Raw genomic sequence first — 14,148 nt, forward strand, 5'->3', positions numbered from 1 at the left:
ATATATATTTACTAAATATCATACTTAAGAGTTATTAAAACTCACCTGGATAACACCCGATCTAGCACTACACAGGAAGACTCAACTTCCTCCTCTACACGATCCAGCCTATGCTCGATCCTCCTAAGTTGTCGCTCTTCTCCTCCTTGCTTCCTCTTCTCTTCTTCGATGGTCGGTTGGGGCACAATTGAAGCTTTTACGCACGCAAGGAAATCCCCTCAACAGAGCTGCAACTTCTTACCCGACTCCTTTAATCGCAGCTCAACATAAGTTGCCTCCTTCTAACGTCGTCCTCCTCTTCTTCTTCTTACGCCTCTCGTCTCCCAGGTAGGTCGATCTCACCTCTCCCTCCCTCAAGTGCATCCTTTTACAAGGCAAAAGTAATCTCTTGGCTTCCGACTTTCTTGTTTCCCCTCCGTTCGGTGTCCCGACACTTCGTTTCAACCTCCAGACTCCTCGCTGCATCTCCCTTCTGCTCAGCTCTTCAATTCCTCTCGCCTCCCTTCATTTTCTCTCCTCCTTCCCCGTAATTGAAACAAGACTGTTATAATCTTCCCCTTACTAAAATTTCCTCCTCGAGATTTATAAACATACCTCAAGTCATTTCTCATTAATAGGACGACGCTAGCTATCCATAAATTTTATGATAAATTTGGGTTCATTAATTAAGATAAAAAGGTAATCATTATAAGGATAAAGATTTGATATAAGGTGACTTAACTATAATTTGGATTTCAATAAACAGTTACTGGAACAAGAAAGTATGTTGGGAAATAGGCCAAAATTTGGACTTAGCCTAATATAGGCCAAAATATAGGAAAAGTATGAGAGACCTATAGCGCTAATACTGCTAAATTTTGGACTTAGCCTAATAGTTAACCATCAAATATAACAGAGTAATTGGACCACATAAAAGTATAGGCTGAGTGCCATCTCCACATGTAGTCGACTATCTGCATTGGTTCGATCCAACCAATCGACAATTAGTTTCGAGCTAGTTCTTGAACCTTATGGATGTTTTCCCTTTTAGACGACATGTAAGTCTGCCTAGTACTCAGCAGGTAGATGTCTCGAACTCGGTTGGGCTAATTGTTCCAAAATCTAGCTACGGAATCCACCAATGAACCAAATTCGACAAGTTTGTCCTGAGCTCAACTTGGTAAGCTTCTCTATGTTATCAATTACGAGAGTATGCCTATTGATCCTACACTACGGCATGTTTGCCCCCTTTAGATTTACAGTTGGGTGCCAAAAAATTGAGTAATAAATATTCTTCTGAGCTTGGTGAATGAAGCAATCATCCTAAATAATAGCGAGAAATTACTTGAGAGTCGACTCCTTGAAAGTTGTGGAAAATAAACAATATTTCAAAGCATTGTTGATGTTATGTAATGAAACAATGGATTCAAAGTGACATTATCAGTCAAGACAAATTTCCTTTGTAGAAATCAAAATGTGAAATCTTAAACTTTATAGGACGCTTTGTCTTAGAATGCAATTGTAAATTGCAAGTTAGCCTTTTCAGTCATTTATTTGCTCTACGAGAGAAGAAGGATGAATTCATTTTCTATCAAGGTAGCAAGTTACATCATTATTGAAGTGGAAGGCAACAGTTTCATTGAAATGCATCTTGATAACAAAATCCGATGGCTCCTCTAGAAATTGTATCCTTAGAATTGTAGAAATCTACTATACAATTTTTTAGATCATCTTTCCCATCCTTTCTTCCATCTCAACTAGTTTGTCGAGTAGTAATAAAGCCCATGTTGGTTGAGTTTTCTCTAATTTGCTCCTCTTCGATCATTATCTAATTTCGTTCTTAATAAAAATCTATACTCACTGCCTCTTTGAGGATGTCAGATTTAAAATTGTCCGCAGGTTATACTAGTAGAATATTACTGGCCCTCAATGAAAAGAGGAGAGAAAAAAAAGGAGGAATTTAGAACATGAAGCTTTGTGATTTCGCTAAAATATGTTTGAGCACTATGAGAAAAGCTATATAAAAAGTTCAATGAACAAAATTTAGATAATGAGACCATTGGTTGCCATAAACTATAATAAGCAAGTAGCCAAATTGAAGATTCGGACTTGTAACAAGCTTGGCAAAAAGTTTTCAGTCTTTCGTAAGGAAGTAATTGGATAGTTTTTGAGCATGGACAACTATGCCTAAACTTTGTCAGGTGGTCGAGTCCATCATGAGCTCAGCAAGTTAACAAATGAGCTTAGCAAGTTCACAATGAATTTGAGAGTTCTCCATAGGTCTGACAAGTTCATTATAAATCCAGTTGGTTAGGTCGAGTTGATAGCTATTTGGGCTAATTTAAGTGACCTCATGTTGACTTGGCCAAGTTCATGTTGAGACTTCAAAATATTTGGATGAACGTATTGAAAATAAAATAATAATCATTAAAAAAAAGGTCTAATGGACACCATGATTACATAACATATATAAATTATTCAACTCGCTTAAAATAGTTTCAGATGACGTGAGAGAGGTTTTCTAAATATCATATAGTTAGATGTTTCGTGGGAGACGAACAGAGTTAATTTCCTCAAATATTTTTAAAGCCAACATAATCCATCCACCTATAAAAACTCACCACTACTTATGGCTCCTTCGATCCAAAATTAGTCCATTTTTTCAAAGCGCTATATTAAGCGTTGAAAAAGAGCTTGTAGGCATCCACAAAAAATTAGATTTAGAGGGATAGGGAGGAGGCTAATGAAAACAAACATATCAGCTCAATTCTATAGGAGCAAGGGTCACTATTGGGTGTGTTTACTATCAAAAATTATTATTTCTTTTTGCCTTCCACTATGATCCAAGCAATTGCAATGTGAAAATCAAATGGGGTTATTTAATGGTTTTTCATGAGCTCCTAGGCCTAAGTGTGATCCACTTCACGATTTTTACTTGAAAGAATCGCTTACAGTTTCAATGCGATAGTTCAATATTGTATTTAAGCCATAAATAGTCTTAACTTAATATATAATGCTAACAAGCTAGTATTTCCCTTTTAGGGCTAAAAAGTTAACATGAAATTGGGAGATTGATAAAAATTGTACCTTTTTGGGTTTGAATTGGGCTCAAATCTTGAATAAGTAAAGCTACAAACTAGATTTTTCTCTCGATCCAAACTCCAACAAGCCCTACTTAGGATAGGTATGTAAATACGTGTGTGATTGTGTGCATATAAATATCAATAAAGTTCTAAAATAATTGGTTTAAACAACTAAATAGCTCCATTTTGTAGAATCTAACCGGAAGAAGATTATTCACATACAAATACTGTGCCTTGAATTATAAACATGTTTTCCGTAATGTTTGAAGAAATATGGAGAAAATTAATGCTTTGCAAGGTTAATGCATGTTTATGAAACTATGCTGCTCTCCAAAATAATATATGACAAAGTTATTAGTGCGCTAAACAAAATAGAAACGAGTAAGATTCCACTAAATATACTGTACAAAAAGGTTGAGAACTTGCTAATCATATGAAAAAAGAAGCATGGCAAACTTGATCAAAATTAATTAAATCATGAAATAAACAAATAATAGCATAATAATGCATTAGATCACACCTTTGCTCTCTTAAAGAATGATACAAAATCATCATCCGTAAGATGTCCTATACACCATTGAATCCAAATCACGTCGTACCTTCCAGCTTCCGGAGTAAATTCCTAATCGTAAGAAACATTTGAATCATACTGTTAAGAGGATGCATGAAGAACCCAAGCAAAAGATATTCAAATGATAGAGGCGATAATCAAGGAAAAAAAAAATCAATGACCTGAAGAGGAAGACAATAGAAATTAACAGGCATGTGCACAACTTCCTTCATATCACCTTCTGGAGCAAGATTTTCACGAGCAGCATCTAGAAAATGTCTTACTGGTTCCAAAAGATCAACCTGATAAATATGCATAGAATTTTAGACAAAAACCTTATTAGAATGAGAGAAGACTTTTAACTACAAATCAAGAAAAAGAATGAGCTTAAGCTTGAGTGTTAGAAAACGGCTTGGCTTAATGTAGAATAAACATTAAAAAATAAATAATGGCAGCACAAGTACAAATACTATAACATCCCGAACTCTTATCCATCAAGGCATTGTCCGCTTTGGCCTAGTAGTCTCATGATTTTGCATTGTTGGTGTAACCTCCAAGGAGGTCACTCATCCTAGGAGTGCTCCAATGCTCCAATGCTTAACTTTGGACTTTCTGTTGAAATTCCACCATTAACCCAAAAGGTAAGTTACAACGGAGAAGACCTTCATGGTAGGACATACTAGTTGACATCAATTGATCTACTAAAGCGTTTGAAGTGTTGTGGCCCACCTAGAGGTAAGTAATTGCTTCTTTCCATTAGGGGATAAACGTACCAAACTAGTTAGGGGATTATCATTACTGTTTGTAGTGAATTCATAACTATTTTATAAGATTGTCGGTCATGCTCTTACTACTTCAATTATAATTGTTATTTGGCATTGGCTCTAAGATTCAATTATTGCTCATGCGGAAATCACTTACTGTCTTACTCTATTGCTGCAAAACTCTCACATATATGAATAAATCTTGCAATTATAATATTTTCATTCCATGCACTTTACCTTCACAAATTTGTATGTAAATTTTTGTGCTATCACAAGCATGATTGATTACTTGTGGAAAATTATTTGTTTGTGTGTGATGGTATCAAGATTGGTGAAACTCTTTTAGATATTGGCTAATTGGGCCAACGAGACAACAAAGTGACGACTTTATAGGAAATCATCGGGTTTCTTTAAATTTATATTGATCTTTCCAGTTTCAGGGTGCCTGTTAAAAATTGACAATATAAATATAAATGGAAATTGATTAACAAAAAATGGCTAAGTTATATATTGGTAACTCGATCAGATTTAAAATGATTGCATGTTTCCCTAAGATCATTAAGCATATTCGTATAACTTAATTCATAAAAATGCTTACAACATTTTTGTTGCCTCATGATCTCATATATGCATATAGTAATTGTCCATTTCTCATTTATATTGCATGCCCCATTTTCTTTGTCCTTTATAATTTAATAAATGATTGCATGTTTCCTTAAGATCATTGAGCATATTTGTATAACTTAACTCATAAAAATGCTTACAACATTTTTGTTGCCTCATGATGTCATATATGCATATAGTAATTATCAATTTCTCGTTTATACTACATGTCTCATTTTCTTTGTCATTTGTACTTTAATAAATAATTATTCTTTATTGAATTTGTTTGTCAAACTCATTTGTTGATATTTCAACTTCTATTCAACCACTAGCAGGACCATCTCCATCGAAGTGGACCTTCCAGTTTTAGATTTCCTAATTTCGGTTTTTTTATAATTTTATTTTCTTTTTTTTTTTTGCCTGGATAGTCGTTCTTTGTTATCATTTCAGTTTTGATTCAGTCCGTTTTCTATTTTTCTTTATGTTGTATCAGTGAACTATTAAGTAAGAAATAAAATTAAAATTTCTTTATTTATTTCTTTTATTATTTGTCTACAATCTTCCTTTGATAGGTTCAATTCATTTCATCTTACCGTGCATTGTCAGGGTGTACCACCTTCCGAACCCAGGATGTGACAAATACATACTAGTAACCATTAATAAATAAAATGTACACATGCAAAGCACAAAAAAAAAACTCGAAAAGGTATGAATAAGAGTTCACATAAGAAAGAGCGAAGTTTTTTAAATCCATAAAAACCCTAGTTAAAGACATCTACAAAATTTGTTATGCCAAAGAAAAGAAAAGTGAACAGCAAAACTAATCAATAAACTTATTAGGCTTGTCCCATTTAAACCCAAAAATTTACAGTTCTTCAATTTAGTGCAATAAGTATCAAATTTGAACCAAGATAGTCCTTCGTCAGGCTTACCAAATAACGATTGCTTTGGACCAAAATAAGAGTGGATATCTTCTCAATAAGCCTTTTTGGACATTTTAGGGTAAAATTGTACTGAATTTGATAAAATAACTACAACAAGAATGCATGTATGGTTAAGCAAAATACAATCAGACAATGAAACATTTTCATACATACCACAAAATTCTTATGTAGTTACATATCTAACATCTAAACTCTGATTTGTATGTTTATAACACTCAAAATTTTCAAATCAAATCAAAAATATCACTATTACTAACTTTTAAAGAGAGTAACATACCTTTTCAAATATAAATAAAGTAGCATAAAGGTAAAATCCAAAGTTTAGGTGTTAGATATGCAAGTAAATCTATAGAAACTGTGTAGAATGCATGTAAATGTTCCTTAGAAGATTTACTATTTAACTATCTGTAAGATAATTAACTCAGGATAACCTTTATTAAGTTGCTATATATAATACACTCATTTTTTTTGCAGTTACAATTTGTCATTTAAGTCTTTCTTTGTTGTGATTTAAGCATTAGTTTTTGCCCATTTTTTAAATTTATTGAATAAGCAAGACGGCTGCTTATGTTTCAAACTTTCAATCAAGATGGAAAAAGGTATAAAACAATTATCTTTGAAAATAAATAATTTAGACCACAGTAGAATTAATCATAATTTAAAAGAATGTACAAAGTAAATGATGACTAAATGATATTTTTGGTCATATTTAAAACAAGAAAAAAATTATCATATTTTGCTAAAAAATATAATTATAACTAAACAATTAGTAGTATTTCAACCTATTGTTGTTGAGAGTATGTACTTGCAACAACTACAAAAAGACTACAAGTTAAGGCCTCAAAATTATTGCTCTTTCTTTTGTTTGATAATAATCTGACTACTACAAAACAAACTTTTGCCTTTGTCAGCTAAATAATTTTGATATATTCTTATAAAATTAGTTCATGATATTCTAAAACATTTTTCCTAATTATATATAATAATAAACAAAGAAATTTACAACATTAAAAAAATTGGTATGAAAAAAATTATCATATTTTGCTAAAAAATATAATTATAACTTAACAATTAGTAGTATTTCAACCTATCGAGATGGAAGCTTCAAACATGTTGAGCAATGGGCGGCAAAAAATGGCGTATTTTGCTACGCAGTCAACTACGATGAAGTTGACAATATCTGTGAATTGCTTGTCCTCACGTGATAAAGAAGGCTAAAATTCCTAGTGCTTCTTTCTTCTCGCCAAAGAATCCATTCAACGGCCCTGAGGTAGATGATAATCTCCAATTACCAAGATTCATCTAGTCAAAAATAAATTCAAATAAGATGTTAATGGAACTCCTATATCTATACTGATGTTATTAATCTGGTAACAAGTGATCAACACTATGATCATGATCATATCATTGTAGGAGTTCAACTTTGCAGACAGATCTTTGGTGAAAATGATAAGTGGTGGATAGGCAACTCGCCACTGAGACAAGGTCTCCAAGCACATAGCTCATTAGCATAGCTTTACACCTTGCTTGGTGAGACGCCTCAACTCCATACCCACCAAGTATATGGTTGTACAATCCATGTTATATGCATTGCCTAAGCCCGAGTTGGCTCATTGTGAGTCGCTTCAGCTGGTGCTTTCCATTGTCTTTGGTTCACTATTCCGAGTGTCATAAACTCTTTTAGTTTCTCCTCATTTAATTCCCCAATCAAGCTTCGAATGCAATGACACTCTTCAATATAATGATCGCAGCCATGATGATAGGCGAAGTACCTATATGGTTTACGCAGATATCCTCATGTCATCATGGGCATGGGCTTGCAAAAGTTTTTTTTTAATGGTCTAGACCATGGAGGCATGCAACTAAATCTATTGTGACTGGTAATGAGTTGGTGATGTTGACCTCTCTAGGAGACAATCAATTCACCTTTCTTGATATTGAACCCACCTTTTTATCGAATGAATCCATCTCTCTTGAACCTAAGTCCTTTCTTGAAAAGGGTGTGGCCAACATTCCTCAAAATTTGGCCTCATGAAAGGTTGTGATACGCGAGGTACTCTTCTAATTTGATGAAAGTTTCTCTTCAATGGGTGAGTCTCCGCGTGCTTTTCTCGATAAGTAGCAGGAAGCAAGTTGTATTCCTCAATGGAGAGGTGATTATTGGCAAAAGTTCTAATAACTAGGCCAAGGAACGTGGGCGCTACAAACCTAGCATAGAACTTAAAGGACTTTCCCTTAGTCCTTAGGTTAATGTGTCACGAGCAATCGTTGGCTCCAAGTCTCGTACCTCCAGTATTTTTCTCTAGAAGAAAGTCACAAAAGACTACAAGGTTTCTCCTATCTCCTTGTGAATTTTGATTAACGCTTGAGAACTCTTCTGAGATTTTTGGGCGCCGGTGAACTGTGTAATAAACATGGATTTAAAGTATGCATAGAAGGTTATCACTCCTAACGACAAACTATTGAATCACCTTAAAGCGGACTCTTTCGTAGTAATAAAGAATAATCAATACTTCAAAACATCATTCACCCTCAACAAACAAACAACACATTTGAAAGAGGCAATATGATCAAATGGATCCTATCACTCTCGATAAGATTCCAAGTAATCGGCTATCTCTTTAGAGAAAGCAGTTTCCAACTAATATGGTTGAGAGATCTCAACCCACTCATTGTCTGATAGGGTCGAACCCGCACTTTGTGGATAGTGTTAGTCGTCCTCCTCCACTAGAGCAAGTGAAGGAGTCCCTTTGGATACTAGCAGCAAGTTCCCCTCTTCCTCGCAGTAGGGCTACTAGTCGAGGCGGCAGCGCTCGATCTATTGTAGTTTGGGACAAAGTATCTCTGATGATGTTCACCGCCTATTCATCAGGTTTATTAATCTATTGGGTGATAAATTCCCTATCACAATCCATATTGCCATGACTTCACTGTGGCTTGGTTCGGTTACTTGTATAGACACTCTTCTTGTCTATGACATGATCCATAGGACACATTTCAAGAATGTTGAATTTTATTGTCCATGAAATCGCACCTGAAGGTCATAAAGAAGGAACGTGTGAGAGAAGAAAGAAGAAAATATAAAGATGGATTGTATTATTTATTAGGGTAATGGCTCAACAGAATGTCATTTGTATATTAACTCTACTTTTATATAGAACTATTTTTCATATATGATATATATATATATGATGATTATACTCAGATCTCTAGGAATCTTTGGCTGGTCATACTTGTCATTTACTATCTCGAGCAATATATTATATTATCGTTGGTGCCTATATCCTATCAATGCCTATTTGACCTTCTATCTTAGAAAGCGTATGTTCGGCCTCCTACCTTAGAACTCCTTAAGGCCCACTCGCCCCTAAAGTGAATCGCGTTTAGGTTTGAGGAGCGTCTAAGGATGATAGCGCAATCTTTGGCAAGACAACGAGATTGTCAAAATGAATCATTCTCCGATTTATCTCACAGGGACGGTATTCACCAATCAATCACTCTTATCCTATAACTTATACTCAGACAATCATGCCCACCAACACGTATTTGTATTTGGCTGGTTGTTGGATTGAATCTTAGGTGGATTGATCCAAAAGGTCCACAAAGTCTACATAGACACTTTTTGGCCCAACAAGGCTATTTTTTGTCATACAACGAGATAAATAATTTATTGAGTCATTTAAATTTAATGTTTATACCGTTTTCAATTGCTCAGAAAACATTGAAGAAGGAATAGGATGATTAAAAGATCTCATTAAAAAAATGAAGCTGAGAGAAACATCACTAGAACAAAAATCCAAAGGACATAGAGTTATTAAAGTACTTTTTATGGATGATAGAATCTTTGAAATCAATTTTTGGTTGAATAGTCCTCTAAAAATCCATTAGAAACAAAGAATAATCAAAATTTATAAGCTTTTGATTTTAAGACCACCCTTGTCTTTAAGCCTACTAAAATTCTTTCACTTGATAAAATTAAAATCATCATTTTCTTCATTACGCTTCCAAAATTGATATCATCAATTTTCTTGAATAACCCAATTTAGAATCCAAAGCAAAGGTACTATAGATGAGAGCACAAAGTTAATACCATACTTTTACCACCTTTAAAGAGAAGTTGCGTTTCTATAAAAGGAGTTGTTAATGAACCTAGTAAATAAGAGGATTCTAAAAAGCACACTAAAGAAATTTAGAACCCAAGGGCATAACCAGGTACTAGAAGAAAAAGGTAAACAACCCAAAATGTTAGCGAGAAGGGCACCCAAACCATGTTTTTTTATCAACATAAACAAGAGATGATTTTTTCAAGCTGCTTCTAATCCCAAAGACATCTTCAAAGATGGATATAATATTTTTTAGAATATTTGTTTGATAAGAAAAAGCACTGCAAAACAACAATATCATAAGAAAATTGGAAACTAAAGGTACTCGACTTTCAAGTATGTAGTAACAACCACCAATCAAGTTATTAGATGAAACACCTTCTAATATTTTATGAAGAATATCAACAATAATTATAATAAGTATCTTGGCAAGGCCTTAAAATGTTTACTAGATCCACATCAACAATAATTTGACAAGTGGCATGCGTGATAGACAGCATAATCCAGGAGATAACAATTAGAGACAAGAAACAGCTTACAATAAAAATTATAAAAAATTCCACAACTATCAAAAACCATTTTTCTAAATATACTTTAAATATGAAAATCTAGTTATTTTGCTTAATAATTGAGTGAATTCACTCATGGAAAGCAATAATACAGTCAATAATTCCTCTTCCCTCAAAAAAAGCACTATAAAAGATATTGACCAATTTGGAAGAAAGCCTTCTGAGTTTGTTATCAAGCTCTTTGGTGAAATTTTTGAAAGCTCCAATAGCATATTAATAGGTCTGAAGTTTTTGGGGGAGGATTCACTGTCATCTTTTTTGGGAACAACAAACAAGAATTGAGTTCAACTTGCTTATAAATGTTTATGCAATCTGCCTTGATGATGCAAATTTTTTATTACTTATTTATTTCTTTAATAAATTTTATGTTTGCAAGTGCAAATGCTTACAAATAGATAATTGCTTATAACCTTTATTGATACATGCAATTTTGTTCAACTTAGGGTCCGTTTGGGGCAGCTTATAAGTGCAGGCGGCGTTTTCAAAACGCCGTCGTATTGTTTGGTTCGCGGGTTTCACCCGCTTATCTGAAACTGCTTTTGGGTTTTTACACTAAACGCAGGCCGCGGATCGACCCCTGCGGCTGGCCCGCGGGCCGTGTTTCAGGATAAGCAGTTTATCCTGAAACGCACAAGCTGCTCAAAACGGACCCTTACATTCACCAATCATATGTATGTATGTGTGTGTGTGTGTGTGTGTGTGTGTGTGAAGAGAGATAAAGAGGGAGAGAGAGAACTACATTTTTAAGAAGGCTAAGACAATTCTCCTTGTACATCTTATACCACCATCAACATATTCAAATGATTTGGATTTAAAATATTTACAAATTATTAGGAATGTAAAAAGTAGTTTTTAGTTACTCTAAATGTTGGTCATCCAAGATGGATATTGTACAATGAGCAAATGGATTATATTATTCCAGGGAAAATTACATAAATAGTACCCAATTCTTATAAATTTACCTATCTCACACCTAAAGTTTCATTTTTACACACAGCACCTTACCTATGGATTTGACTATTAAAAAGTGATAATGAGTACTACTTTTCATATGATGTTCGTAATTATGAAATTTTTGGCGTGAGATACGTAAATATGGAAGTTGTGGGTGCTATATATGTAAAAGCCCCATTATTCTAATATAATAGTGTGAGCATGTGCACACACACCTCAACCTAAGCATTGTAAAATTATGGATCATATTATACCAAATCATAAAATTAAAAAATCATAATCTAGCATTTCTTACCTCATTAAAATGCTTCAACAGGAGACTTTTTGTCACCCTCCCAATGCCTGAACCACAATCTGTAGTAATTTCATAAAAACAGTTAGAAGAATAATAAATACACCCCATTTCCATTTATCTACATTTGATACATAAAATTCTTCATCATAACCTTTAAAATAAGGAGAATATGTATTGTTAAATGGCACATCAAAACTTCCCAGCAGGGCGGACACTAAGGTTGTGTTTGGATGCTAGTACTTTGAGTGAAAGAAATGACAAAGGGCTGAAAAGCAAAAACTCTATGGTTCTAGATTCATAATGAGATCATAAATAGTATGGATTTCATTTAATTTCCTCCACTGCCCTTCAGTCCAAACAAAACCAATTAGAACAAATCTATTCATTTGGGTAGGCTCCTATCGATAAAAGTAGGTTATGAAACAACTATGGAGAAGCTGATGTATGAATTATTTCAAAACTCGATCCAAAAAGGCAGCCCTGTTTGTGTATGGTTCTAAGAGCCTGTTGGAAGTGCCTCTCAAATTGAAGTACTTGCAATCATAATGATCTTCTGGTTAGGCTTCTCTCGATAAAAGCTTGTTTTTTTCTCGAAAGCAGCTTAGGTCCATTTATCCAAACATTGCGCACCATCTTTGTGGCAGCTTCTATTATTTACAACTATGAATTGTTAGGTTAGAATCCAAGATCGTATTTTCATACAAACATGTGAGATGCAGCATACGGCCAAAAGTTACCTAGGGTTACAAGATGCCTCCTTTCGCTTCCAAACCGATCGACAAGTAAGGGCTTGAGGAAAGACTCGCTTCCCTTAACGTCAGCCTCATGTACGTGGCCGTAACCACCAAGAACTCCGTCCACCGATGCATCCACGCCCTAGGAAGGGAATAATTTGAAAAAGATGGTAGGAGCAGATAAATAAAGAAGGCGAAATCACGCTATTTACTTGCCAGTAGGAGATGCCCTTTTGATACCAACCATGGCGTTTGGCGGCGGGAGCACAGGTGGCGTCTTTTTCTTCTTCTTCACCTAGCCCGATCTCCTCTCTCCACATCTCCTTTGAGTTGCGGAATCCATGACCATCGGAGTCCAGACCCCCGGCGTCCATCTGCGCTATTGGGAAGATATGCAAACAAAGTATTTATTTTACATCAAAAGAAACTTATAATAAATCTAACTTCATATTACTCATGAAAATCTTAAGTGGATAAATATTTTTGTTTATATTTTGAAAATACACTTGAAAGATCATTGTAGATCAAAAAATTCTTATGACATTAAAAATGAGTTGTGGTTCTTAACCAAAGACTAATGTAGACTTTCGAACAAAAAATTGGTATTATTGCCCTCTTTCCTAAGAAAGCTTATTAGATGTGGATGTCGCACCTACGACAACCGTTGCGATCCACGGAAGATCTTTTTTTTTTCTCGGCTAAATCACGGCCGCCGTTTCCACCTTTCGCACCTTCAGTCGTCCGTATGTCATATTTTACCCTTTCCTACGGCTTATAAATATCTCTCACGATTTTAAAACTCCATGCAAGGTCAATGATGTTATATGTTTGATTGTTTAGGTTTTAACATATTCATGAGCAATAATTCTTGGATCAAGTTATAAGGAGAGAGACTTAGGAAACTTAATGTTCAAACAATATATAAAGTATAATCTTATAATACATGTTTCAAAGATAAGGATTAGTTTGTGTGTAATTGTAAAACAAATGTTGTCTTAATTTTATTAATATTATTTCATTTATTTAAAACTAAAATTAGCAAGCAGTACAGGAGTATAATTTTTTTTCCAAAAGCAAATTAAAGATTGATTGTGTTGATGTACCCTAGAGCAAAGACACAAATAATTGATGGTTATTTTTTTCTTGTACAACTGATTATCATGATTAAAAAATCACAAAGAATTCAAACTTCCAAGTAATCATCATCTAACCCGTATATCTTAGATACCATAATAATATTCATAGTGTAAGGAGTGGCGAGAGCAAAGAAAGTAAAGTTGATATGGTAACGCATAAAATCAAGAATTAAAAGATGCAAATTGATTTATCATGGTTCAACACTAACATCTATGTCCATGTGTTAAATCGTCCTTTCAAGAGTTCAACTCCTCTCTCCTCTTTGTCATAGCAAAGTAGAGAACACTTTCTCTTCTATGGGTGATGGAAAACCCATACATCCTATCTCTCAATCAAATAAAGAAGATCACTACTCTTGCACTCCAGATTATGCACCTAGTTCTTCATGAATAATTTAAGCTCAAAAACTTCTCTTCAACAAATAGTTATTGCT

The 14,148-nt window shown here is 34.2% G+C and overlaps 1 protein-coding gene across 2 annotated transcripts in view; it reads right to left on the reverse strand.

The window, feature by feature from the left end:
* The window catches only part of LOC110027876 (alpha N-terminal protein methyltransferase 1), a 29,571-nt gene extending 16,572 nt beyond the window's left edge, over positions 1-12,999 (reverse strand). The window contains exons 1-5 of one of the 2 annotated variants that reach the window (XM_020729494.1): positions 12,791-12,999; positions 12,582-12,720; positions 11,845-11,903; positions 3,795-3,914; positions 3,583-3,684 (exon numbers count right to left, since the gene is read on the reverse strand). In XM_020729494.1, the coding sequence (XP_020585153.1) occupies positions 3,583-3,684; positions 3,795-3,914; positions 11,845-11,903; positions 12,582-12,720; positions 12,791-12,952 (582 nt within the window). In that variant the 5' untranslated portion in view covers positions 12,953-12,999. The remainder of the gene's footprint in view (positions 1-3,582; positions 3,685-3,794; positions 3,915-11,844; positions 11,904-12,581; positions 12,721-12,790) is intronic. The other variant, XM_020729495.1, reaches the window with a different exon arrangement.
* Positions 13,000-14,148: the final 1,149 nt, after the last annotated feature.

The sequence above is a fragment of the Phalaenopsis equestris genome, unplaced genomic scaffold (assembly GCF_001263595.1).
Source record: "Phalaenopsis equestris unplaced genomic scaffold, ASM126359v1 Scaffold000459, whole genome shotgun sequence".
Lineage (NCBI taxonomy): Eukaryota > Viridiplantae > Streptophyta > Magnoliopsida > Asparagales > Orchidaceae > Phalaenopsis > Phalaenopsis equestris.